Below are 26,145 nucleotides of genomic sequence, written 5' to 3'. Positions count from 1 at the left end.
ATGTCTTTCTTTTGCACATTGCCTATCATGCTCATTCGTGTTACCATCACATACAGTAGTTAAATTCTAAATGGTTAATTGTTCTTTATTTATGTTCTTGTTCTTTTTTTTGTAATGTTTACTTGGTCATTTTACTGTGGTTTACTCAAGTTGTTGTTTCCAGCTATTACCCATTCGACCATAAGAAGTAAATGTATGCATTATTGCAATTTGAGTTGTCCATTGAAAATAAATGGATGATTGAGGTTAATACAATTTTATCACACATTTTGTTTTACCACGAACCTGCCAGGTAATCTCTCAGACTTAGTTTAAGAGGCAACTGAAAAAACTGAGTTTTGTAGCATTGTTATATGTCTTTGCACCACGTTATTACGTTGGACCTATGGTCATATACAGACAGTTATGTAAACTGAGTTTTGTTTCCCGGTTTAGTTCTGTCCTCTGACCTTGGTGGGCCAGTCGACATTCCGAATATCCAGGTCCAGGTCCAGGTCCAGGTCCAGGTCCAGGTCCAGGTCCAGGTCCAGGTCCAGGTCCAGGTCCAGGTCCAGGGTCCAGCGTGTCCCCTCGTCTGCCTACAACTACTAGTAGGGAGGGACGACGTCTTCACAGCGAGCACAGACACAGACACAGACACAGACAACAGTCTGTTGTTAGTGGCACGTCTGCGACGATCCACCACACACTGAGGTAGGGCGTAACAATGACCCAGTTTTCTTAATTTTCAATCAATGCTGTTATGCATGATTTTATTGATGATTAAAAACTAACTCTGTTTGATTTTTGAATACTACTAGTTACATGACTGTATGTGCTTTTGAGTGTTCGTTTTACGATGTCTAAAAAAATGTGTTAAAAATACTTTTAATTGTTTACAAAGCATTTGAAAATACTGTACAATCTTAGTCTATTGTTATAATAGATAAAACTAACTATAAGTGGATTAGTTTCATTGTGACATTTTTCAAGTTAATGACAAAAACGTTTGCAGTTAAACTAGTGCATTAATAAGCATATTTTTACCTAGAACATTCAGTTTAAATCAAACGTTTACTTAAAATAAAATAAAATTCTTGCGTGAACAATGCTAAACAATTAATAATATTATATTACGAATTCAGACTCCTCAAATATTTACGGACGCACATAAATCTTAGTATAAATCGAAACATATCACATTGATTAATATCAAGTTAGCATTTGTTTTGTTTTTGTAAATTTGAGGAAATACATTGAGAAGATATGTTGTTTACAAGGTCACGTGTTGGATCGATGCTAATCAATATCTAGTGATAAAATTGCACTTTTGCCGTCATATAATGCACGTAAAGGATTCCCTATTTTTAACCAGGAGTTACGAAAATTTTATTACCGGAAATACAAATTAACATGTTGTTGTGTTACACCTTAAATCACTATTCTCGTCCGTAATAACGATGAGCTGCGCAGCGAGCGTATGTTGAAGTTGTCTCCACTTATCAGGTTGTTGTAAATTATCAGCACTAGCATACACCGTCGCGACTTTGATAACCACAAATCAAATAAAAAATGTAATAATGTTGTACCTCATAGACTGTAAAAAATGCATTACATATTATCTGGAAATAAGATTCATTTTTGTTCAATCCATTCGTATGTGATGATGAAATCGTATGAAAAATGGCATTATGCATGATATAATGTATATGCATCTTATTCTAATTCAGTTATTAAATTAATTCATTTTACTTAGATAATTATTATAGTTCGAATGGATTTACTTATTTAGTACTCACATAAAACTAATCAAACAGACTATCTGACGACTCAGATACTGAATAACCATCGATGTTCAAATACAATATCAGGATGATTCTGTAAACACAGCGATGTCAACAAATGTCAACTAATGTACAAGTAAGGCATGTCGTGGTCTACAAAACATCCTCCACCTGACGAGGAATGACTAAAATGTAATGCGAACGATGGAAAACAAACACGCTTGGAGGCTTGGTAAAATAGAATGCACTCTTTATGTATATTCATATTACCCAACAATGTATTACAATATAGGACAAAATAACATTCCATTATAAGAAATCTATTATACTATATTATTTATTATATTATTATTATTATATTATTTACTTTTTTGTAAAGGGTTTTAATTTATTTCCATACCATTTATTAAAATTAACTCGCATTTAATGGCAAATACTATCTTCTTCAATAGTATGCTTCATAACAAGAGTAGAAAGTGAGTCATTACACATTTCAGACCATGTTTGAAATACGAGATTTATCGAGCATTTTAAATGGTCGAGAATATGTATAGACCCACTTTCACTCGTGTTTTGAACGTTACTTTTCGCTACACTACAAAGACTAATTATTTTCTTAATTAAAACAGAATTTGGATATTTCTTTGTTACAAAACCCATAGAATTTTATAGGTTATGCCTTCAATTTTTAAATTTATTTTGGTTGTACAGTTTTGGTTGTTAAAATTGAAACAGTTGAGTTTGTTTACGTTGGCAAAATCGAAAAAAGACAGTAAAGATTAATTTACCATTGCAAACATTCTTTTTCCGTAGTAAAAAAATGTAATGATTAATTTTCACAGGTGATAAACATGTAACGAAAACATGTAATTTTACAGTAGTGAAAACATTATCGCAAGGTTTATACTTCAAGAGGACATAAAAATGAACCGCTCATGACGTCATAGACTTCTTAGAGTGCTTCTGTAAACATTCAATTCCTTCTTTACTTGTTTGATACTTTGATCACTTATTTGGCATTAGATGATATAGGTGACGGCGAGTTGTCTGATAACCCAGGTTTAGGTTAAATATTCGGCGTATATGACGGCAGCATACTCTGTCGGTGGCTCGATTGAACTGTGTCAGTGTTTTAATTCTAACTGGCTACATCTGTGAAATGGAAATTGAATATTATCGTTGAGTTAAATATTATTGTCCACAGAAATGACGGCCCAGAAGGACGGAGCCCCGCACTACGAGGACGGGGACTCGCTGCCTGCCACGGTGGAGGACGGTGGCCCCGAGCCGCTACAGCCGCCAGCTGACAGACTACCCGGCATCAGGAGTCCTCTGCTGTTGATGGTACAGACCCTCGGACTGATGCTGAGCATCCTCCCAGCAATACTGTACAGCGTCCTCAGGAAGATCGTCCCTCCTGCAGGCAAATCCCTCAAAGATAAGGTTGTGCTGGTAAGTGTCTCCTGGATTTTAAACATATTGTTATTGTCTAATTGTCTATCGACTTTTGGAAACTGAAGTAAATAATAAAAAAAATCATTTCCTTTTGTTTATTATTTATTTATTTTTATTCATTTAATTTTTTTAAATTTGTATTTTTGCATTTTTATTGTAAAAGTGGGCAAACTCGTAGCTTGGGAATGGAATGTCTAATTCTACACACAGTCAATGGCTCAACTAATAACTGTACGACAAGATGCTGCAGGAATATTTTAATATTGGTGTTGCTTGGTCTCGTGGTCAGTCGCAGTCACAGAGCTGTTGTCTGGCAACAAACAGTAGTAATCTCGCAGTTCGTAGTTAGGTAGGTTCAAATCCCGAAAACCACTCCCAGTCACAGCAGGACCAGTAGGAAACACCTACTGTTCGCTAGAAAGTTATACAAGAGGCTGCGGTGGCTGGTGGCTATATACCGTAGTAATATTTGCCGTCACAGTTTAATGACCTAATGACCGAATGTGTTGTTTTTCTCTGTCTGGTAGTAGATGTTATCAGATGGCCTGACACGTGACGAGACACGAGCCTCAGGGGTTTGTTTACTTCTGGTAAAAACATCGGGAATGCATTGTGTCATCCCAGAAATCATACAATATTAGGCAGCCTTGTTAAGAGTCTTATCCAGGAGTGTTAATCAAATGTGGGTTCAGAAAATAATAGGTATGCCTACTTTTAAACGTTAAAATAAAAATGTTTTTGCGTAACAGTACTGTAATAAGCTACAATGCTCAAAACAAAACACACATCCTGCTTAGTGTGAGTATCGTTTAGACGTTACATAACGCCGATTTTTGGATGGGAAAATAAATCTTTACTAAATTTCCTCTTCAATACAAATCTATGTTTAGATGAGTCAAAATATTCAATAGTTCTGTCGGTGCTAGTGCCGTAGGTAATATTCGTTCTCACCCCCATATTTCAATACAAACAGAATTTAAATTATGTTAATTTACAAAGTTCAGGCTACGTTTTGGGTAGGGTTTATTTGAGTTTGAAAACACAAAGAGTTTCCTCGAGTTTGTCAAGCCGGTTCTTACAGTCAAGTCTGTAAATAAAAGCAAAACTACTTGAACGGAACCTGTTGTCGGGCAGAACTACTGTGACTGGATCTGAACTTGCACGATACGTACCAAGGTCGTGGCCTTGACAACCGGTCCTTTGACTACGTTTTTAACCAATATTGGTCGAGGATATGACATTCTGTATCAGCTGTTTTTGTTGAAACCCTTATGCACCCACTGACATTTTAAATCGAAATAAATCCTACATATCTCAGTTTTTCGTTATGTGGGAAATTCGATACTACGTCGGCATTGTATTGACTGCAAATGGTACTGTTATTTTGATTGTATCACTCTATACATTCTCTCAAATAAAACAGCAACAAACATTCTGACGCATTACGCGTATTTAAAGAACTAATTAGTAGCTGTAGATGTTTTTGTTATTTTTATTATCATCTGTAGTATTGTATCTTGATTGTAGGCTTCCAAGGTCCAAGTGCAGTACAGTATGGACTGACGAATCATGGTCGGGAGGTACCCGCTTCATTGAATTGGCGAGAATAGTGGCCGACGTTCGGATGCGTTGTAGTAATACATCTTCACCCGTTCACAGCAAATTGTAATTTAACTCATGTTGAATTCAACTCTACATGAATCAACAGAAATGTGTTCAATGTCACGATGGTAGTTTGAGCAAAAACTTAATACTATAGTCAATGTTATCCATAATCAAATAATTTAACTAATTATAGTACCAAGAATACCCAATCTTACATGTAGGCCTACATGATATTAAAAAAAAACCGGTACTGTTAAATATTTAATTTATACAATACGGTATGGTATAGGGTTATATCATAATATAAAAGATCAACAAATTAATTAATTAGGCACATTGGCAAAACAGGAACACTTGACTCGGTAGATCGGTACCTACATGATGTACATACCTTTTCTAGGTGACAGGGGCAGGGCGAGGGCTCGGCGAGGGACTTGCCATGAGGTTCGCCAAGGAAGGGGCCAAGGTAGCAGTGGTGGATGTGTTTCCTCAGTCCGCCCAGGAGACAGCTAGTGACATACAGGAGAATGGCGGGATAGCTAGGGTTAGGAGACTTTTTACCATTTATTTCGATTATTAAGTTAAACTCAATTCATATTGGCTTTTGGATTTAAGAGTGACTGAACGAACAATATGTCATGATATCGCTTTTTCTTTGCATATCAAGTGAGTTGGATTATTGGAAAATGTTACAGAAAACTAAAGCCAGCAAGTTTTTAATCTGAAATGAAGTACGGTATTCAACAAGTGATAACAACAAGGTCAATTTTTGAGTGTTGTATTTAGTTCAAAATTTTACTTCCTTACAATCGACCAACACTTTGAATTACAATTATTAGACAATACAAACAATTAAAACACTATTACTCAATCTAATACATATTACTACACTACAACATGATCTGGTTGTAGGCGTACGTTGCTAACGTAGCCAAGGTAGAGGACATCCAAAGACTGAGGCGGGAGGTGACGGAGGACCTGGGCCCGGTGGACATCTTGGTCAACAACGCAGGATTGATGTACGGCAACACTGTGACTGACATGCCGGACACGGACCTCCGCGCAGTGGTAGAAGTCAACCTGCTCAGCCACTTCTGGGTGAGGACAATAACCATTCATTGGCTTCAGAAAAGGGTCCTAAATGTAGAAAGTTTTGAGTACTTTGCACAAGTTGGTCTTCTAAGAATAGTAAAGCCTGCATTCAAAATTTTAAAATATTTCTATTATCAATCTCACAGCACACATTACAAAACAGCTGATGTTTATTGCAACAATCACACTTTACACATAATAGTACAGGTAAAATAGGGTTTTTTAAACAACAAAATTTGTACATTCATGAAATGGGGCGTCCTAAGGCCCTTTTTGGGGCCCTTTTTGATCCGAAGGGCCCTTGATCCTGAATAATTTTCTTTTTACGTTTAAGGTCGAGTGAGGTGTGGTTTTCGATGGTTTTAGTTATTTTAAATCGATTGGGACTAGTTTTAAGTGTATTAAACCACCCCATACAGGGTGTTTCGAAATATTATTACTTTTTACGATATTTAAACATTTATTCATAAAGTAATAAAATTAGTTACCTCCATGCTCTATATAAAGGGGGATTATTGAAAATAATTGTAATTCTTTACCACGTAAGGGGAAAGGATCACAATGAGTAAGAGAAAATATTAAATACCCTCGTCACAGCAAACCTGCAGACCTAGCAAATTTCCGTTTTACCTACTAGATTTTCAATTAAATCTAAAATAGCATTGTGTTTAACGATTACCTAGGTTTGATGCTACAAGGAGGCTAATAAAGTGTGTTTATAGTAAAATATGAATAGCCTAGTATAAAACAAAAAAATTTACAAGTTTGATCAAGATCTATTAACAAACAAACAAAATCATTTTACACTATTCTACATAAGAACACATGGGAATTTTAAATTTACAAATTTAGTATTTTTATCCGTAACTAATAACCATACAAAAACACGTTAATATACTAAATTATTTGTTTTTAAGCTATTTAAAATGTTCTAGAGAAAAATTGGGAAACTTTGTGTTTTGAGGGTGAAGTAAATCAGAAAACCCAATTTTTACCCCATAAACCTCGTTCCCATTGTTCAGAACAAAAATGCTTGTACCAACAATGCTGCTCTGATGTCTTAGTGCTGTCCTGGTCGTCATAACCACGAAAGACAACCGTACTTGTATTGATTGAAAATAATTTTGAGGAAATTAAGGTACAAGTTGCAAACGTCAGTATGTATGAAAGGTGTTTTTGCACCACATTGTTCGTGCTTTAAGATTGGTGTTGCCTGTTCTGCAATATACAAGGTTTGTAAAGGGGAATCCTGCTTGAACACCAACATGGACAAAATCAGTAAAGATGGACAAGTTGCTAAGAATAATAAAATTGTTAATGAGTTGTCTGAGAATAATTATTGTGATGATGGAATTGTAAAGAGAGATACTACGGAAATTGTTGAAAAATAGCTTTAGTTTAAGTACTTAATTTTAATATGTAATGTAAGGTTTTATACAAAAACAATTGTTTTGATTTTTAATAAATGTAAAAAAAACTTAAATAACTACCTCAGAAAAATACATATCAATTTGAAATTGGTCTTAATTGATTTGAATGGAAAACACATTGAAAGATTATTCACACCACCTTAAAAGTTGAAATTTTTGCGTAGTAACCTATGTTATTATGTTATAGTGTAAAACTTAATCCATCCCCTTTTAGCAAACTTCCCATATAGGAAATAGTAATAGCTTATTTACCATATGACGAAGGTCTTATGGTAAAACATAGACTCGAAACCGATTTACGTTTTCATTTCGATGCCCCCAGAAGCCTAAAGCACCCTTAGAGGACTGTTGTTTAGAGGGTTGCTAGATAACTCAAAATATTATAAATGTGTTTATATACATATATATAATATAATATATCCATGTTACATACGTAAACATGATAACTCGAGTAATTTTGGTTCAATTTTAACGAAACCTGCATAATCGGTCCATGGAACAGGGTTTTATGTGGTATAAATTTGTAATCTTTGACCCTCAAAACACAAAGTTTCCCAATTTTTCTCTAGAGCATTTAAAGAGCTTAAAGAAAACAAATAATTTAGTATATTAACGTGTTTTGTAAGTGTATTAGTTACGAATAAAATTCAAAAATTTTAAATTTAAAATTCCATGATATTTTTAAGGAGAATAGTGTAAAATGATTTTGTTTATTTGTTAATATATATATATATATCTTAATACAACTTTTCAAATTTATTTGTTTTATACTAGGCTATTAATATTTTGCTATAAATACACTTTATTAGCCTCCTCGTAGCCACAAACCTAAGTATTCATTAAACTCAATGCTATTAGTTATTTAGTTAATTGAAAATCGGGCAAAGAAAATTCGCTTAGTCTGCAGGTTTGCTGTGACGGGGGTATTTAATATTTTCTCTTACTCCTTGTGATCCTTTCCCCTTACGTAGTTACAATTATTTTCAATAATCCCCTTTTATATAGAGCATGGAGGTAACTAATTTGATTACTTTATGAATAAATGTTTAAATATCGTAAAAATTAATAATATTTCGAAACACCCTGTATGGAGTGGTTTAATACGCTTAAAACTAGTCCTAATCGATTTAAAATAACTAAAACCATCGAAAACCACACCTCACTCGACCTTAAACGTAAAAACAAAATTATTCAGGAACGAGGGCCCTTCGGATCAAAAAGGGCCCCAAAAAGGGCCTTAGGACGCACAAAATTTTGGGGACTCATCGGATCTTCATTTCTCATATTATTAGTAACTCACGGGTGAAATTTCATGAATGTACAAATTTTGTTGTTTATATGGAGTGTTTTTGTATTATTTTACCTGTACTATAAGGCCTATCGTAGTGTTTATTGGGACAACATGAATTACTTTCTTCTGTGGGGACTGAAATGACATTAGAATCCATTGAGTCCAGCATCTGCTTCAGTTTCATCTTTGTGTGAGCTTTGTTTTTATATCTCCATCATAATTTAGAAAAGGGTATTTCCGTCACATAGGTTCAGTCTTCAATGGAGGTATTTAAATATTATTATAACAGCGGAGTACCGTCCTTCGTACGGGGCTGGCATATAAGTGTAAAATGCTTATTGCAGTTATACTCCAACTTAGCTTTTGCAATGGGGGAGGGCACATTTTGATAAAATTTGCTTCTTTAAATTTACTGTATCTATTATAGCCATTATGTTCTACCACTTCACTTAAACAATATAGGAAAATAAACTATTAATAATTCGCAAAATATCACAAATTTGTCATGCAATTAAAAACATGAACATAACTGTAAACAATTCTACTTTGACAGTTCTCATTGCGTATCACAGTTTTTTGTTGCTGCTAAGTTCAAATTAGGCGATTTCATAAATGCAAAAAATAATAATGCTGCACCCTGTTGGTAAATCTTATAACTTTTTAATACTTTTGCATATCATAGAACCAACTTTTTTAGTTGAAAATATACTTATTGTGACTATCTACTCACTCTCTGCCTTGAGTAATGTAGTGATGCCCTGAGTAATGAACTGTTGTACAGATGGCGAAGGAGTTCCTACCCTCCATGAAGGATCGCAACTTTGGTCATTTTGTGGCTATTTGCCCACTCTCTGCCCTGAGTAATGTATGACTGTTGTACAGATGACGAAGGAGCTCCTATCCTATTTGAAGGATCGCTATTCTGGTCATATTGTGGCTATCTGCTCACTCTCTGCCCTGAGTAATGTATGACTGTTGTACAGATGGCGAAGGAGTTCATATCCTATTTGAAGGATCGCTATTCTGGTCACATTGTTGCTGTCTGCTCACTCTCTGCCCTGAGTAATGTATGACTGTTGTACAGTTGGTGAGGGAGTTCCTACCCTCCATGAAGGATCGCAACTCTGGTCACATTGTGGCTATCTGCTCACTCTCTGCCCTGAGTAATGTATGACTGTTGTACAGATGGCGAAGGAGTTCCTATCCTCCATGATGGATCGCAACTGTGGTCACATTGTTACTGTCTGCTCACTCTCTGCCCTGAGTAATGTATGACTGTTGTACAGATGGCGAAGGAGTTCCTACCCTCCATGAAGGATCGCAACTCTGGTCACATTGTTGCTGTCTGCTCACTCTCTGCCCTGAGTAATGTATGACTGTTGTACAGATGGCGAAGGAGTTCCTACTCTCCATGAAGGATCGCAACTCTGGTCACATTGTTGCTATCTGCTCACTCTCTGCCCTGAGTAATGTATGACTGTTGTACAGATGGCGAAGGAGTTCCTACCCTCCATGATGGATCGCAACTCTGGTCACATTGTTGCTGTCTGCCCACTCTCTGCCCTGAGTAATGTATGACTGTTGTACAGATGACGAAGGAGCTCCTATCCTATTTGAAGGATCGCTATTCTGGTCATATTGTGGCTATCTGCTCACTCTCTGCCCTGAGTAATGTATGACTGTTGTACAGATGGCGAAGGAGTTCCTATCCTATTTGAAGGATCGCTATTCTGGTCACATTGTTGCTGTCTGCTCACTCTCTGCCCTGAGTAATGTATGACTGTTGTACAGTTGGTGAGGGAGTTCCTACCCTCCATGAAGGATCGCTATTCTGGTCACATTGTTGCTGTCTGCTCACTTTCTGCCCTGAGTAATGTATGACTGTTGTACAGATGGCGAAGGAGTTCCTATCCTCCATGATGGATCGCAACTGTGGTCACATTGTTGCTGTCTGCTCACTCTCTGCCCTGAGTAATGTATGACTGTTGTACAGTTGGTGAGGGAGTTCCTACCCTCCATGAAGGATCGCAACTCTGGTCACATTGTGGCTATCTGCTCACTCTCTGCCCTGAGTAATGTATGACTGTTGTACAGATGGCGAAGGAGTTCCTATCCTCCATGATGGATCGCAACTGTGGTCACATTGTTACTGTCTGCTCACTCTCTGCCCTGAGTAATGTATGACTGTTGTACAGATGGCGAAGGAGTTCCTACCCTCCATGAAGGATCGCAACTCTGGTCACATTGTTGCTGTCTGCTCACTCTCTGCCCTGAGTAATGTATGACTGTTGTACAGATGGCGAAGGAGTTCCTACTCTCCATGAAGGATCGCAACTCTGGTCACATTGTTGCTATCTGCTCACTCTCTACCCTGAGTAATGTATGACTGTTGTACAGATGGCGAAGGAGTTCCTACCCTCCATGATGGATCGCAACTCTGGTCACATTGTTGCTGTCTGCTCACTCTCTGCCCTGAGTAATGTATGACTGTTGTACAGTTGGTGAGGGAGTTCCTACCCTCCATGAAGGATCGCTATTCTGGTCACATTGTTGCTGTCTGCTCACTTTCTGCCCTGAGTAATGTATGACTGTTGTACAGATGGCGAAGGAGTTCCTATCCTCCATGATGGATCGCAACTGTGGTCACATTGTTGCTGTCTGCTCACTCTCTGCCCTGAGTAATGTATGACTGTTGTACAGTTGGTGAGGGAGTTCCTACCCTCCATGAAGGATCGCAACTCTGGTCACATTGTGGCTATCTGCTGACTCTCTGCCCTGAGTAATGTATGACTGTTGTACAGATGGCGAAGGAGTTCCTATCCTCCATGATGGATCGCAACTGTGGTCACATTGTTACTGTCTGCTCACTCTCTGCCCTGAGTAATGTATGACTGTTGTACAGATGGCGAAGGAGTTCCTACCCTCCATGAAGGATCGCAACTCTGGTCACATTGTTGCTGTCTGCTCACTCTCTGCCCTGAGTAATGTATGACTGTTGTACAGATGGCGAAGGAGTTCCTACTCTCCATGAAGGATCGCAACTCTGGTCACATTGTTGCTATCTGCTCACTCTCTGCCCTGAGTAATGTATGACTGTTGTACAGATGGCGAAGGAGTTCCTACCCTCCATGATGGATCGCAACTCTGGTCACATTGTTGCTGTCTGCTCACTCTCTGCCCTGAGTAATGTATGACTGTTGTACAGATGGCGAAGGAGTTCCTACCCTCCATGAAGGATCGCAACTGTGGTCACATTGTTGCTGTCTGCTCACTCTCTGCCCTGAGTAATGTATGACTGTTGTACAGATGGCGAAGGAGCTCCTATCCTATTTGAAGGATCGCTATTCTGGTCATATTGTGGCTATCTGCTCACTCTCTGCCCTGAGTAATGTATGACTGTTGTACAGATGGCGAAGGAGTTCCTACCCTCCATGAAGGATCGCAACTCTGGTCATATTGTGGCTATCTGCTCACTCTCTGCCCTGAGTAATGTATGACTGTTGTACAGATGGCGAAGGAGTTCCAACCCTCCATGAAGGATCGCAACTCTGGTCATATTGTGGCTATCTGCTCACTCTCAACCCTGAGTAATGTATGACTGTTGTACAGATGACGAAGGAGCTCCTATCCTATTTGAAGGATCGCTATTCTGGTCATATTGTGGCTATCTGCTCACTCTCTGCCCTGAGTAATGTATGACTGTTGTACAGATGGCGAAGGAGTTCCTATCCTCCATGATGGATCGCAACTGTGGTCACATTGTTGCTGTCTGCTCACTCTCTGCCCTGAGTAATGTATGACTGTTGTACAGATGGCGAAGGAGTTCCTACCCTCCATGAAGGATCGCAACTCTGGTCATATTGTGGCTATCTGCTCACTCTCTGCCCTGAGTAATGTATGACTGTTGTACAGATGGCGAAGGAGTTCCTACCCTCCATGAAGGATCGCAACTCTGGTCATATTGTGGCAATCTGCTCACTCTCTGCCCTGAGTGCTCCGGCCAACGCTGCAGCCTACTCTTGTTGCAAAAGTGGAGTTAAAGGTAGGGTATTAATTTCAGAGGAAGGACTGATATACAATATCTGGGCTCTAAGTATCAATGTTTGTTATGCGAATAAAATACAGTTTAAAGAAAAGTTAACAATTGAGATGAAACTGAATAAAATGAGAAAAAGTAAGGCAAGGTAAAATGATAAATAGACCAAGGAACAGAGGGGTAATGACATAAGGGGTGAGAGTTGGAATAATTTAAAGCACTTTCTACGGGATACTACAGTAAAACCTGCAAGATGCAACTATTATAATACCAGGACTGCATCAAAGTCATAAATGTTTTATTCACTTTTATTTGGCAAGTTGGTAGATCAATAGACTATAGGATGTGGGATTATCACAGTGATTTTATGGTTTACATGCTTGTCTCCACTTGCTTGATTGGTAACATTTATTCTTGAGCTGTATCTGCTCAACCTGCTTACCTGTCAAACAGTACTTCACTGTTCTTGTTTGTATTTTAAATTTTATGAGTAACTCAATTATCAGTTTATTCTTGTTAACACAGTAGTAACTTATATACTGATATTTGTTCTGTGTTAGGTTTCATGGAGTCTCTTCGGGCAGAACTCAACTCTCAAAGTAACAACGATATTAAGGTTACTACTGTTCTGCCGTACTTTATAAACACCAGTGCCTCTTATGTGGAATTTTTTGATTTGAGGTGAGAAAATTTTAATTGAACTCTTGACTATTTATTACTTTTACGTAATGATTAAGTTAAAGGGAACAGATATTGGTTGTTTTATTTGTTGTTGTTTCTCTTAAATCTAGTGTGCAAATTATCAACAATATGCTGTTTAAGGCCCCCCTCATATCCAACGTACAATTAACTATTAATTGGATTTTCAATTAGATTACCAAAAGTCATTAATAAATATTAATTTTGTAAATTAAAATGTAAAATTTAATACAACTCACACCATTTTATTAGAAATTAGAACAGACAGTACAATAGACTAAAAATCCCAAAATAATATACAGCCAATTTCATTGTAATATTGTAAAATCCATTTTTACTGCTGTTTTAAAAAGCAAAAATGAACAAAGCCAATAAATACATTTTGTTAATGGAATTGTTTTATAACCTTTAATAATATTCAGATTTTCATATACATAGGAAAGGTAAACAAATAATTGGATACCCCATGTTACATGCCTGATCTTTGAAATTGGATCAAACTTTGATTTGGATATTAAATTTTAATTATGTTTTTACATCAAAAATTTAAAAGATAAGTATGTTTTTATATACAGTACATAGTGATAAATGACACAGTAGGTCAAATTTAAAATTAGGTATACAAGTAAAGAAATTAAAATATATAAAAAAAAACCTCAAAAGAAATCTCTTGGTGGTAATCAAAATGGAAAAAAACGAAATCAGCATTAAACACTATATGTTTTAACAATTGTTGGGTAGTCCAATGTAATAAATACAAAATCAAATATTAAATTGGTCAAATTTATTATTTGATTTTATATTTAGTTATATAATATAATAATTAATTACATAATTATTAATTATTAAATATCATATTAATCACTCGTATGAACACGGTCAATAATTATTTATCTTTGTAATTTTCAGGATTCCACCTGTGTCTATAGAAGAGGCAGTAGAGGCCACAGTTGAGGGTATAAAAAGAGAAGAAGTTGTTTTTACCATTCCTCGGGACATGTACTTTTCAGTTCACCTATTTCAGTAAGTTGTTGTGTTGAACAAGAGTACTTTATTAACATTTAGGGAATAAATTCTTTTGAATGTATAGTTGACAATGAGTCTTAACTTTCAATTTAAATGTGCACTGCTTCAGATATTCTATATACTTGTACAGCATAACAAGCTATAATACTAATCAATTGTGAAATCAAAACTTAACTATGGTGCCAACAACGGTCTTGCAGATACTGTTGCTCCATAATAGAAAAATGGATTTTGATTCATATATATTATAATCTGATTGTAATAAGATTATTTTTAATGTTCTTCTTACGTGTCTAGTTATGTTAATAGGGTTTAAGACCCTATTTAAAATAATGAGAATCATATTTTATTGAAAATACTCTATATTATTCTCTTACCGAATAAATATACTGGCTAGTGATGACTTAAACAAGTATTGATTATTTTACTGAATTATTATAACAACTGTTAGGCCTAATGCAAACCAAAATTACCGCTTCAATATATCTTACAAATTATTCAATGAATATTGTTATATGATTTCAGACTATTTCCACAATATATTATTGACAAGTTTAAAGAAATATTCTACTTCAGGGTAGCAATCCCGCCAGAAGAAAGAAGGAAGAAAGAACCTACACAACATATAATATCTCAACTATCCTCTAAATAACTACAATATGTCAAGTAATCTACTAGGATACATTACCAGTAGGCCTACTGTGGTTTACACACTAATGATGATGCAGAAAGGAGAGAATGAGATATTTCATCCAACAGTATTAGCCTACTGTTTGAGTTGTTTTGTTTATTCAAGGAATCTTAGCCTGACCTTTGATAAAAAATCCTTTTAAATGGATGATTTTGATTTTAAAACTAACGTTCATGTGTGAACATTAGCAAAGGATATTATACCTAAATTTGGGTGCTGTACATAAGAATATTGATTAGTCAGTAGTTATATTCTGTTCAATATGATACTGTATATTACTTTTAATTCCTGTAAAATCACACAATTCCGGTGCCAAAATCATGAAGACTTGTTATAAGCAAGTGGTAGAATAGTGTATATTCACTTTGGATAATGTTTTAGATTTAATAGTATTGTACAAATTTATGTCATAGTTTTTAGTTACTCAAACAACCAAATCAAAATTTTAATTTTAAAATTTAAAATAGTGAAATGAAATTAAAAATTCAAACGTATTACAATTTTTCTTTGAATAAGGTTGTAAAATCAAGACACTTTAAATCAGTCTAAGTGACTGGAGGGAAGAATCAATGTAAAAAAAAAAAAAACATCACACATACATATTTAACAATAATAATAAACTAATTGATATTGTTGTAGTTTAGTATTGTAATACTAACAAGTGACACAAAATTTACATTTTTACATTGTAAAAAGGGTTAATAAAATTAAATAATAAATGTTTTAGTTATTCTTGTGCACACCTTAAAAACAAATTTGGAATAGTTTTTACTTAAATTAGTTAATGTTTATAGATAAATTAGTATGACCATAGTAGTAATGCAAGTTACAGTTCAAATAATGGAAAAAAGACGTTGAAATAGCCAAAGCGAAACGAAAGTGAATTTACGAGACATGAAAAAATAATCTGACAAAATTTAATTAATGCTTATAAGTTTTAATACCAAATTCTTCCTTTTGAGTGACGTTATTGTAGAAGTAGTATGCATGCCTGAAACAGTATACAGTATACAGGTACTATGTATACAGGCAAAACTGATTATATGATGTAGTATAAAACAATTCATTTTGGTATGATTGTAATGATAGTTCGCATACTTGATGGGTCATTCTTAATACTCTAAAACGTAAAATCAATCCAAGTATGCCATGTTTTTTTTTTTTAAAGCTTAAATGCTGTTAGGAACCTACTAGTAATACAGTTGCATTGGCTGTAAAATCCAAATGTAAATGTCATCTAATCATTATAAGATTGATTTTTTACTCTTCACAATTGTATAGTTAAGTACCTCCAGTAATTAATTCTAGTTGATGTGTTAGTCCTTGGGTAGTTTTATGCATCAGCGTGAAAAGTAATCTTTATGAAAAAAAATAATATAACAATCTGGTTGAATTATTTCTTACTATTTTTCTTTCCTTCATCTTACCTAAATGCCCAATGTTAAAGTGTTGAACAGCTAGATTTCATAAGACTAGATAGTGTTGGCAGTATGAGAAACCGTCATTATCAGTAAAGGGAAATAAAATACAACTGATAGTACAACCTGAACACACAAGCGGAGGTATTGGAGCTCAAAGTTTAATGTAGCAATTATCACATTGTATGTGTACATTTTAGGTTATAACCGTGTCTGACAAAATTTTAGATACTTGTTTGTGCAGTGGAAGATACAAAAAGTTTGTGCTAAAACAATAGGCTCAATAAGTTCTTTACGAAACATCAGTGATTATTGGAATTTTGTGTTTAGGAATATTTTGTTAGTCAAAAGAATGGTGTATGATGATGTGTAAAAACAGCTCTCGACTTGGACAAATACTGTAATACTGTTACGAATTTTATTTCATTACTCAATTGTTACATTCAATTGAATATTACAAATCATGGCAGAACCAAGGATAGTAACAGAACATTCTTCTAGTAAAAGAAGTATTTTATTTGTACTGTTAGAACTTGTGTATTTTATAGTTTTGCTAGTGCCAAACATTTTAAGTGCATTTGTACGGAAGATTTTTCCACCTAAAAGCAAACGGCTTGATGGATTAGTCGTATTGGTAAGTGAAAAACTATTAATTGATTTCCACTAGTAATACTACTATAAATTTAGAAATACACATTTTTATAATTTGTTTATTTTATTATTTTATTGAATATTGGCTTTTGAGGGGAAGGAGTAGAGCCAAAAGTAAGCCTTACTACATTTTCTTGACAATTTAGTTGCATATTAATTATTCATATATCATCCATACATGGGCAGAATCTTAACTCTGGCTTATAGGTTATATTGACAATGGTGACACACTATAATACTATGGGACCTGAGCTTCAAGCATCCTAGTTTAACATTAAATTTAACTTAACGGTGGTATACTGCTTCTGACCAAATTTTAAAATGAATCAAATTAAGTTAGTAAACTTAACCAAATAATCACATAAACAAAATTTAATTCAAAATTGGATGCTAGCATCTATATATTTAATACGCTAGGCATATTTTTGTCATAATTGTTTTGGAGTGGTGGTGCTACCGATCACCATGTCCAAGGTGTCGTTAGAAAGGTCTTAGCATGTAATTTTGTCATCAAACAAAAAAACTTTGGAATTCCATCAGGGCCTTCAAAGTTCCCATGTTATTCTTAGGGAGAAAATGTTTGTTTATACTTGAACAGATGAATACTTTCAAATTGACACTAATATTTGAAACAGATGGTTATACAAAGATTTTGCACAAAATTAAAACATAACAAAAAAAAAAAACTTTCGACATAATGGGGACTATAAGACGTTGACCAGGACGGCCAATAGGAGGAAGCCGAGGGACTTTAACTGGTAGACACGAACGAAATACAAATAATACTATTGTCGTTGATAGCAGAATACAGCAGAATACACAGAATTTCAATATTTTAGGTACAAAATAATCCAAATATGCACACAGTTACTTCAAAAAAGCTTTTAATATTTCATTCGAGACAAAACTGTCCTATCAGAGTTTCAGGACCTATTGATGGCATTAAGAGTATGAACATAAGTCTTAATGCGATTGGTTTATTATCAACTCAAATAGAACTGGTTATATTGAAAGTGACCTTGACTTACCAGTCCTATTTGTTTTGACATTCGCCATTGTTGATCTGTTGAGGTGACTAGTGCTGGTAGTGGCCTGGGCAGAGAGTTGGCCCTCGGGTTTGCCCACCACGGAGCCTCGGTGGCCTGTGTGGACGCTGACAAGAGAGCGGCGTTGGAAACAGCTGAGGAGATTGTCAGAGACGGTGAGAGGGCTAAGGTAAGTCATGTTCAGATTTATTTTGCATACATAGCGATTCAGTCCAAAGATCATACAATTTCTGAGTTGAACAGCTAACTTGCTGTTTGTTGACATAATTTTATATAGTTTACTAAACGGTAATCTGATCAGTGAAAGTGATTACTGATCGTGATTAGTGTCAGTTTCAGGTAATATGGTTTTGGTAGAAACTAGAACGCCAGAAATATAGTAATAGTACGCCCTAAATAAATCAGAAACAAACAAAGCTATAAATCTATAACAAACTATTTGAAGAACGATATTTTCTTTTGGCTGATCCGCATATGCGGCAGTTGCCAAGCGCTTAACAGTAAATTTACTCACCAAAAGTCTACTCGGCATTCAGTGAACATTGCTTGTCGTTTTCCGCTCTGTGTCGTTGTCGGTCTTTTCCACGTCGTGGATACAAATAGTAGCTCACAAAGTAAAATATTTTGTGCTTGGTGAATGCCTAGTGTACGGGGATCTGCCGTTATGGTAGCTGAACAAATTGAGTTCAACCATTTCCATAAGAATTGAGAGTAAAATAAATTGGGCCCCCAAGGCATACCATACGGATGTGAGGAGCCCAGAGCAGGTTGCCAAGCTGAGTGAGGCGGTTGCTAGGGACCTTGGTCTTTTGGACATCCTTGTTGTCTACCACACGTCCTTCGTCTCACAAGCTGTGGAGGACACTTTGGACTCAACTGCCAGGACATTGGTCGAAGACAACTTTCTCAGCCATGTCTGGGTGAGTAAACATCCAACTAGCACAAGCAAACTTTAACAATTTACTTATTCTCCATTAAAATATCATAGGAGTTTTAAATGTACAAGTTTTTGAAATACAGTATCTCCTTGAAAGTGCCAAAACACTTCAATGTATGCTACTAAATTATTCGTTTTTTTTAAGCTCTTCATAAAGATTTAGAGAAATTTAGTAATTTTATGTTTTGATGGTCAAAAAATGAGGAAACTAATTTTTACCACAAGAAAATCCCAACAAAGACTTTTTCCCATGGTCAGATCATGCTGGACAAACTCGTTTCAATCCTCCATATTATTTTGCCTTCCAGGTTGAATTAACCATCAATTTAGGTATAGTTGTTGTTACAACCACATGACATGTTTGCAGATGGTGAGAGAGTTCCTGCCCCGCATGAAGCAGCGAGGTGCGGGTCATATAGTATCAGTGACATCACTAGCAGGGCAGGCTGGCTTGGCGGGGGCTGCTGTATACTCTGGTACCTGCTGGGCTGTCAATGGTCAGTACAGCGGGACACCCCAATACAGATATCATCACACAGATATTGGTTTGCAGAGCCGGCCTTAGGCATGTGCGAAAGGTGCGGCTGCACAGGGCAATCTTTTAGCTTTTTGTTGAGGATATGATCCGTTTGCTATTCTTAAATCATTTTGTAGATTTCATACTCCTCAAGTGTATCCAGTTTGATATCTTTCCTACAAAAATGTACTTCTAGGCCCATGGTTGTCACTCATAGAATGACCACTGTCGACAAGATGCTGGCCAAAAGCAAACTTTTGTTTGTTATTTTTCAAAACTGGCTGGTGTTTTTTATAACCTCTTTCAAACTCACAACCAGTTTAGTTTGTCCAATGTATTTGCATTGGCAATCTTTGCAGTTTTCTATTAACCCCTCAGTTTTTGCATGCTGTTGCGTAGCAGGTGTTTTATTTGACAAAAAATGCCTTATTTTGTTTTGAACTTTCTAAAGTCAGTTCAATAACAGGTTTGAATAGATCTTGGAATGTTATAACGGTACTTAATTAGAAATTAATTAAGAATATCTAAACTTGAAGGGATATTTTTTTTCATAAACATCTCTGTATCTATATTTTCTACAAATAAAAAGGTTAAATATTTGTTGTACCAAGAAATGATAATATTTTTATAAATATTTTCTTTTATCAGTAAAATCGAGAACCTGTAAAAATAATGAGCAGTAGTAGGTACTTATAATTAAAAACCAATGGAAGTTTTGTCAAGCATACTAATCTCTTGAATATAATTGTGGTTTGAACTTACGTGTTTGATATCTGTCTCAGTGAAACTATCAAATAATGACATTTCTTGTAGTATAATTTAAATATTATTCCAGGTTTTATGGAAAGTGTGAAAACGGAAGTTCTCTTGGAAGGGCATGATAACATACAATTCACATTAGTGAATGCAGCTGTTATGGATACTTCACTATCAAAAAACTACTCCCTAAATGCAATGTAAGTAATTATTCATAGTTTTGGTAAAAAAATCTACTCAACATCAATATCTTTGAGCTACCATATCATTAGCCTACTTCATTTGAAATATCAAACAGACTTATGATTTCAGACAAGAAGTCTACTTGCAGTGTCTATAGCTAATCATATAATCTTAAGTTTACATTTAAAGAGTAAAATTATTATTCATCCATCTACTTATAAAGAACATTACTAATCTAGTTGATCTATTCTTTAAACACTGCATTACGTAGTTATAAGCTAAAATAGATTTGATTATGTTTGATAGTTTGTTTATTAAATAGTTATTTGTGCAACTAGTGAGAAAAGTGAGCAATTGACTCACTCGAGAGATATCCTTACTCACGAGCCGTAGGCGAGTGAGGAATGGTTTCTCGAGTGAGGCAATTGTACTTTGAACTCGAGTTGCACATTATACTTTTCCTACAGTTACCATAAAACAAATAAATTGGTGAAGAAACATAACCTATTTTTACACAGAAGTGAACTTTTAATAATAACATTTAACGTGAAGTGACAAATACAACAGTACAACAGCTGACCAGCTGATTTATTTCATTGAGATATAGATTATAACTGGAGTCACTACTCTCTGGTTAAACATTAGAGAAAAACGTGCCACTGTTTTTGCTGGTTTGTTTTCGTTGTTTCGTGTTGTTAGGTTGGCCGTGTGATCGGTTGGTGGGATGCTGTCAAAGACAAATTCCAATTAATTCTAACCTAACCATACTATTCATTTAAGGTTAGGCCTATCCGTTATTTCAAGGACTTAAAAAACTTATTTAAGACATTGCACGTTAAAACCTGTGCATTTAAAGTTATTTTGAAACATTATAAATTGTTTTTGATGATAAATAAAAAGGCTACTAACTTATTTACCTCTTTTCAAGCTATGTGGTGAAAATAGGCTAGTCAAGTTTCCTGGTTTGGAGATATTGGTTTAGTCTTGGGTTTATTGTGGCAGGTTTACCTATGGCATTTGATAAAGAACGACCATCGGCTTATGATCTTGTTAAAACGGGTTTATCTTGCACGTATAATAAATAATTAAACTTATATTGCAATCATAATGTTGACATATTTTTGTTTGCTATCAACAAGACAATAGACAATAGGATGACGCCATCTTGATTTTTCCTCTAATTTGACAAATCCCACCAACCGATCACCTGGCCAACCTAACAACACGAAGCTCTAAAACAAAAACATCAAAAACAGTGGTACGTTTTTAAAACACAGAGTGGTTACTCCAGTTATATTATTATAGCTCAGTGATTTATTTTAGCTGGCCAGTGCTGCCAACGTATTTTGCGCGCATATGACGTTGCCTGCATGTTACGCGCTCACTATTTCGTGCCTTCACGTTGCAAATCTGGAGTGAGACAAAGTAATTAGAGTGAGACAATGTTAACATTGTCTCACTGATGAGCGAATTGGCCACTTTGCTTTCTCAAATCAGTGAGAGAACATGTACATTGTTAGGTAACTGTAGGAAAAATATATTTTATCATGAATCTTTTACTACCCTTCTTTTTGCCTCTTCAAAGCATTGTAGTACATTGTAGTGTACTTCATTGTGTACTACATTGTTGTGTACTTGTAGTGGAATTGTAGTAGAATAGGCCTATGATATATTACATTTTTTTACTTTCTAATTGTTGCTTTTGTTAACTTTTCAAACTGTGGTATAAGTTATTAGTTTGAAATGTTTTTTTTTTATATTTCAATGTAAATTGTAAAATCATTTCCCATTCGACTTAACTGTTCTGTAAGCAAAATGTTGTCTTCTCAAATATATAGTAAAATATGTTTAGGCCTACTGGAAATAAATCTTGTTTCTTGTTCCTCGGTCAGCATGGCATAGACTAAGGGAGTATGTTTTTATCTATGGTTTTATCTAATGGTTACACAACCCTCCTCAACTGATGGCTCATACCCTAAAGAAGACTTTTCAAATCTGTTTTCATATAATTCATTATACAAATGATATGTTCCAGACAGAGGTTAGGTACTAGGTTGCCAGAGGTGGTTGCTGCCTACGTCGTCTCTGGAGTGAGAAGAAACCTAGTATATGTCAACATACCTGAGCAGATATACTGGATGTGTATCTTGGCCAAGTAAGTATTTGTATTGTAAACCTCACAAGTGACTGTGGTGACATTTCTGTTCAGAGTAAACAGCTATTTGTTAGCCATTTAAATTACATATTATGAATATACATTAAATTATTATTACTTATATACATTAAAAGGTATGAAAATCTACTACAAATTTTAAACAGATTTATAATTTGTAAGTTAGATATAATGAACAAGTTTTACTGACCTTCTTTTACAGATGTTCTTTCGGATTTGAGGAAGAAGGATTTATCCACATCACATTAAATCATTTATATGAACATTTTTCATAAAATATCCACATTATCTATCTATCTATTCTATATATTATTAATACGCTACAAGAAACTTTGTGAACAATAAGGCTTTTTAGTTTTAAGATTTAACCCCACATATTATATACCAAATTGTTCGACTAGTTGTGTAGATTTGCAAACTGACCTTATATTTTTGAAAATGTCCCTTTGGCTCTACCCCAGTGGCTTTTAAAGTTCCTATGTTATACTTATGAATAACATAGTTGTTTTCACCACACTATGATGTTTTTAGCGGTTTTACATACGTTAATTGGTGGCTGAAAGTTACGTTTTGCTGGCCATGCCAGCTGTCATCGTTATTTGTTGACCGAGCAGGTTTTTACATCCCTAGGGCCGCAAAATCAGCTGCCCGCTTACTTTTAAGACACGAATGCATATTAAATACACAATCAGTATCCATAGCATTGCAATAGAATTGTTTTATTGTCACCGTTGCCTAGCAAATATTTATTTATATTTTTGCTGATTCCTCAAATTATTTCTTCACATAACCTCAAAGTTGAAGTTGTGTTGACTATCAGTGTGCATTATTAAAGTGGTGAATAGTGGTAACATAATAGGGTATATGTGGTGAAAAATAGCATTCGTACCACGGACCGAAATGATTTTGCAGCTCTCGATCGATTTAAGTTCTCGACTTCGTCTCGAACTTAAAAACTATCTCGAGCCGGCAAAACCTCATTTTTGGCCCTAGGTACGAAATATAATATTACATTATGATAAGCTGAATAATGTAATTGCTGTTAATAATTTAATAATTTAGTTGCAATTTGGAATTTGTTACAAACATTTTCTGACTTGGTTAAAAAGAAATATTTACTATTTGAATTTGGGTTGGCGTAGATATTACAATGGAAAAAAGTGAGAAAGCCTAGACAATTTGATAAACTAAAATAGCTTTTGAAAAATGATAAGATATATTTACAATAATTGTTGATTATATCGATCTGTTATGTAGGCCTACATTGTGAGTATTTCCATAATATTTGAGTCGACTCTTTTAAAGTCATCGGAAATTATGTCTGTCATTCGTTTTAAAATAACGACTGTAATACTTCGCAATTGCTCGAATTCGAGCAACAGGTAGGCCTACACTAGTCTTGATTAATATAGAATTTGAGTTTAGTCCAAATAAAATTATAATGAAATAACTGACAGTTGATATGGAGTTTGGCTCAAGCAGACTCTTTTGGTCAACATCTGTTTTTAATGGATTTCCAATATCTTGATTACATTGTGTGGTACTATTATTCTGTGTGATATTTTCACAGACTTCTTCCAACCCTAGTAGTTGACTGGGCACATAAACTTTTTGGTATGGAACCCAAACCAAGCAGCACCAAAACTCTGTAGAAGATCCGGACAGGAAATGTCACTACAGAAGAATTTCACTCATAGCTCACCTATATTCTAATATGTAAAAGTGAGATGGTGAGATAGGGTTAGCAGAAACATACTTATTGTGGTGAAGTTTAACTTTGTTTATTAACCCTTTCGACTCTCATTTTAGGGCTCCGCCAACCATGCCCTAGGTTTAATATATTATGTAGAGATCATTAAGCCTACCTGTATTTAAACTTCAAATTCTAGCCTACTAATAATAACAAATAAATAAAAAATAAAATTCATATATTTTTATGAACCAAAATTTTATATGCCTTCGAAAAGCACAGAGTTTGCCCCTTTTTTATAAGTGAGTGTGTCTTTGTTGGTTGATGTGTTAAAGAAATTAACATGATATAATGCAAAATTGATCAAAGTTGTAGGCAATGTAGAGGGGTCATTAATAGTATGAAAATATAATTACCGGTATATATATATTTTTTTACATTTTACTCTTGATTAAATAAGAACCATTTTATGGTTGACAACATAGTGATTTTATGGTTCAATTGTACCACGTAAATAGTGTATGTACAACAGAACTGACATTGTTGCTTCTGAAGATCACATAATGTGACTTAAAATAAGTTTGACTTAATTTCAAGAAACAATAAAATGAAACAAAAATATCCATCACCATCAACGTGAAGTTAGGACTGAAAAATATCAAGGTTAACTAGTATGATTGATTTAAGTTATAACGTCAATTTATCACTGTTGTAAAACTGTAAACACTAATACATTGATTGGTATATAATTAAAAATAATGATAGAGTATTAACATGTTTTGAAGTATTTGAAACCTAATTAGATAGCCTAAGTTGGTGAAATAAATTTGGAGGAAATAAGGTAAATAAACTGTTTAAGAAAATAAACAATCCAAGAAAACTCATTTGCATGCAAACCAAGTCATCTGAAAGTCACAGTACGTCTGAAAAGTTGGAAAAGGCATTCTGATAGTGAATGCCTCTAAATAAATCCACCTTCTGTCGTTTTGCAGATTAACCTTTTATGTTGGGCAGAGAGAATAAACAGATAGGATCAGGCGGAATGGCACCAATTTCATTACACTGAGTGAAAAATGAGGGCATAAATTGAGCGGGAAAGACGGAATTGGCGGGAGCGTTGGCGATTTGCATCCGAAATACGGTTTCAAGTGAAAGGTTTTCAAAGTTGGAACATTCTCATCTTATGTCACATAATAGATAAGTTCTGCTAAGAGGCAATTTGACTGGATTTGTTGTAAATAATTCTGTGTAAATTTAAAATTGAATAGTTGAATAATTACAACTAAACTAACTATATTACTTATATAGATTTAAATGATCTTAGAGTACTAAAGAGTTTTTTATGTGTGGTGATAGCTCCTGCAACTTAGTCTAGACTGACCGCTTATTTCTCCATGTGATTTCAGTATTATACAACGACTTTCTATTAAACAAAATTGTATGTACCTCTAGTACATATACAAAAGGTAGGATCATCATAATCATTATTATTACATACATTGTATCTACAACTGTAACAAAAATGAAAAAGTCTATTTAATAGGCTAGTTATTTCTTAAATAATTGTAAAATACACATTTTCTATCATTTTGGAACAGTTCCAAGCGTTTAATAGACTAGAGTTTTATAATAAAACACAATAACAAAGCAGAACAATTTGCAATTTTCTCATCGCCAGGAACAAAT

The 26,145-nt window shown here is 34.9% G+C and overlaps 2 protein-coding genes across 2 annotated transcripts; both read left to right on the top strand.

Moving 5' to 3' along the window:
- Nucleotides 1-627: 627 nt before the first annotated feature.
- LOC128995818 (uncharacterized) lies at nt 628-16,218 on the top strand. The gene is made up of 20 exons (XM_054420835.1): nt 628-693; nt 2,968-3,215; nt 5,224-5,367; nt 5,736-5,921; nt 9,418-9,501; nt 9,721-9,804; nt 9,923-10,006; nt 10,125-10,208; nt 10,529-10,612; nt 10,832-10,915; nt 11,034-11,117; nt 11,236-11,319; nt 11,539-11,622; nt 11,741-11,824; nt 12,044-12,127; nt 12,347-12,430; nt 12,549-12,678; nt 13,233-13,353; nt 14,281-14,394; nt 14,923-16,218. The coding sequence occupies exons 2-20, from the start codon at nt 2,970-2,972 to the stop codon at nt 15,047-15,049; spliced, it is 2,076 nt and encodes a 691-aa protein (XP_054276810.1). The 5' UTR covers nt 628-693; nt 2,968-2,969; the 3' UTR covers nt 15,050-16,218.
- A 483-nt stretch (nt 16,219-16,701) lies between these two features.
- LOC128995816 (short-chain dehydrogenase/reductase family 16C member 6-like) lies at nt 16,702-20,617 on the top strand. The gene is made up of 5 exons (XM_054420834.1): nt 16,702-17,140; nt 18,229-18,372; nt 18,938-19,123; nt 19,508-19,637; nt 20,493-20,617. Exons 1-5 carry the CDS (start codon nt 16,970-16,972, stop codon nt 20,615-20,617), a joined length of 756 nt encoding a protein of 251 aa, XP_054276809.1. The 5' UTR covers nt 16,702-16,969.
- The last annotated feature ends 5,528 nt before the right edge of the window (nt 20,618-26,145 follow it).

Source organism: Macrosteles quadrilineatus, unplaced genomic scaffold, assembly GCF_028750875.1.
Source record: "Macrosteles quadrilineatus isolate MER2022 unplaced genomic scaffold, UCM_ALF_1.0 Scaffold_5__1_contigs__length_97177068, whole genome shotgun sequence".
Lineage (NCBI taxonomy): Eukaryota > Metazoa > Arthropoda > Insecta > Hemiptera > Cicadellidae > Macrosteles > Macrosteles quadrilineatus.
This window is presented reverse-complemented; position numbering and strand designations above follow the sequence as displayed.

Excerpts from the sequence above, each read along its gene's own strand:
- LOC128995818 (XM_054420835.1), top strand. The coding sequence starts at position 2,970 with ATGACGGCCCAGAAGGACGGAGCCCCGCACTACGAGGACGGGGACTCG. Across the intron at positions 11,118-11,235 it reads CACTCTCTGCCCTGAGTAAT|ATGGCGAAGGAGTTCCTATC; the intron begins GTATGACTGTTG and ends ACTGTTGTACAG. Across the intron at positions 11,320-11,538 it reads CACTCTCTGCCCTGAGTAAT|ATGGCGAAGGAGTTCCTACC; the intron begins GTATGACTGTTG and ends ACTGTTGTACAG.
- LOC128995816 (XM_054420834.1), top strand. The coding sequence starts at position 16,970 with ATGGCAGAACCAAGGATAGTAACAGAACATTCTTCTAGTAAAAGAAGT. Across the intron at positions 18,373-18,937 it reads GAGACGGTGAGAGGGCTAAG|GCATACCATACGGATGTGAG; the intron begins GTAAGTCATGTT and ends TGGGCCCCCAAG. Across the intron at positions 19,124-19,507 it reads ACTTTCTCAGCCATGTCTGG|ATGGTGAGAGAGTTCCTGCC; the intron begins GTGAGTAAACAT and ends ACATGTTTGCAG.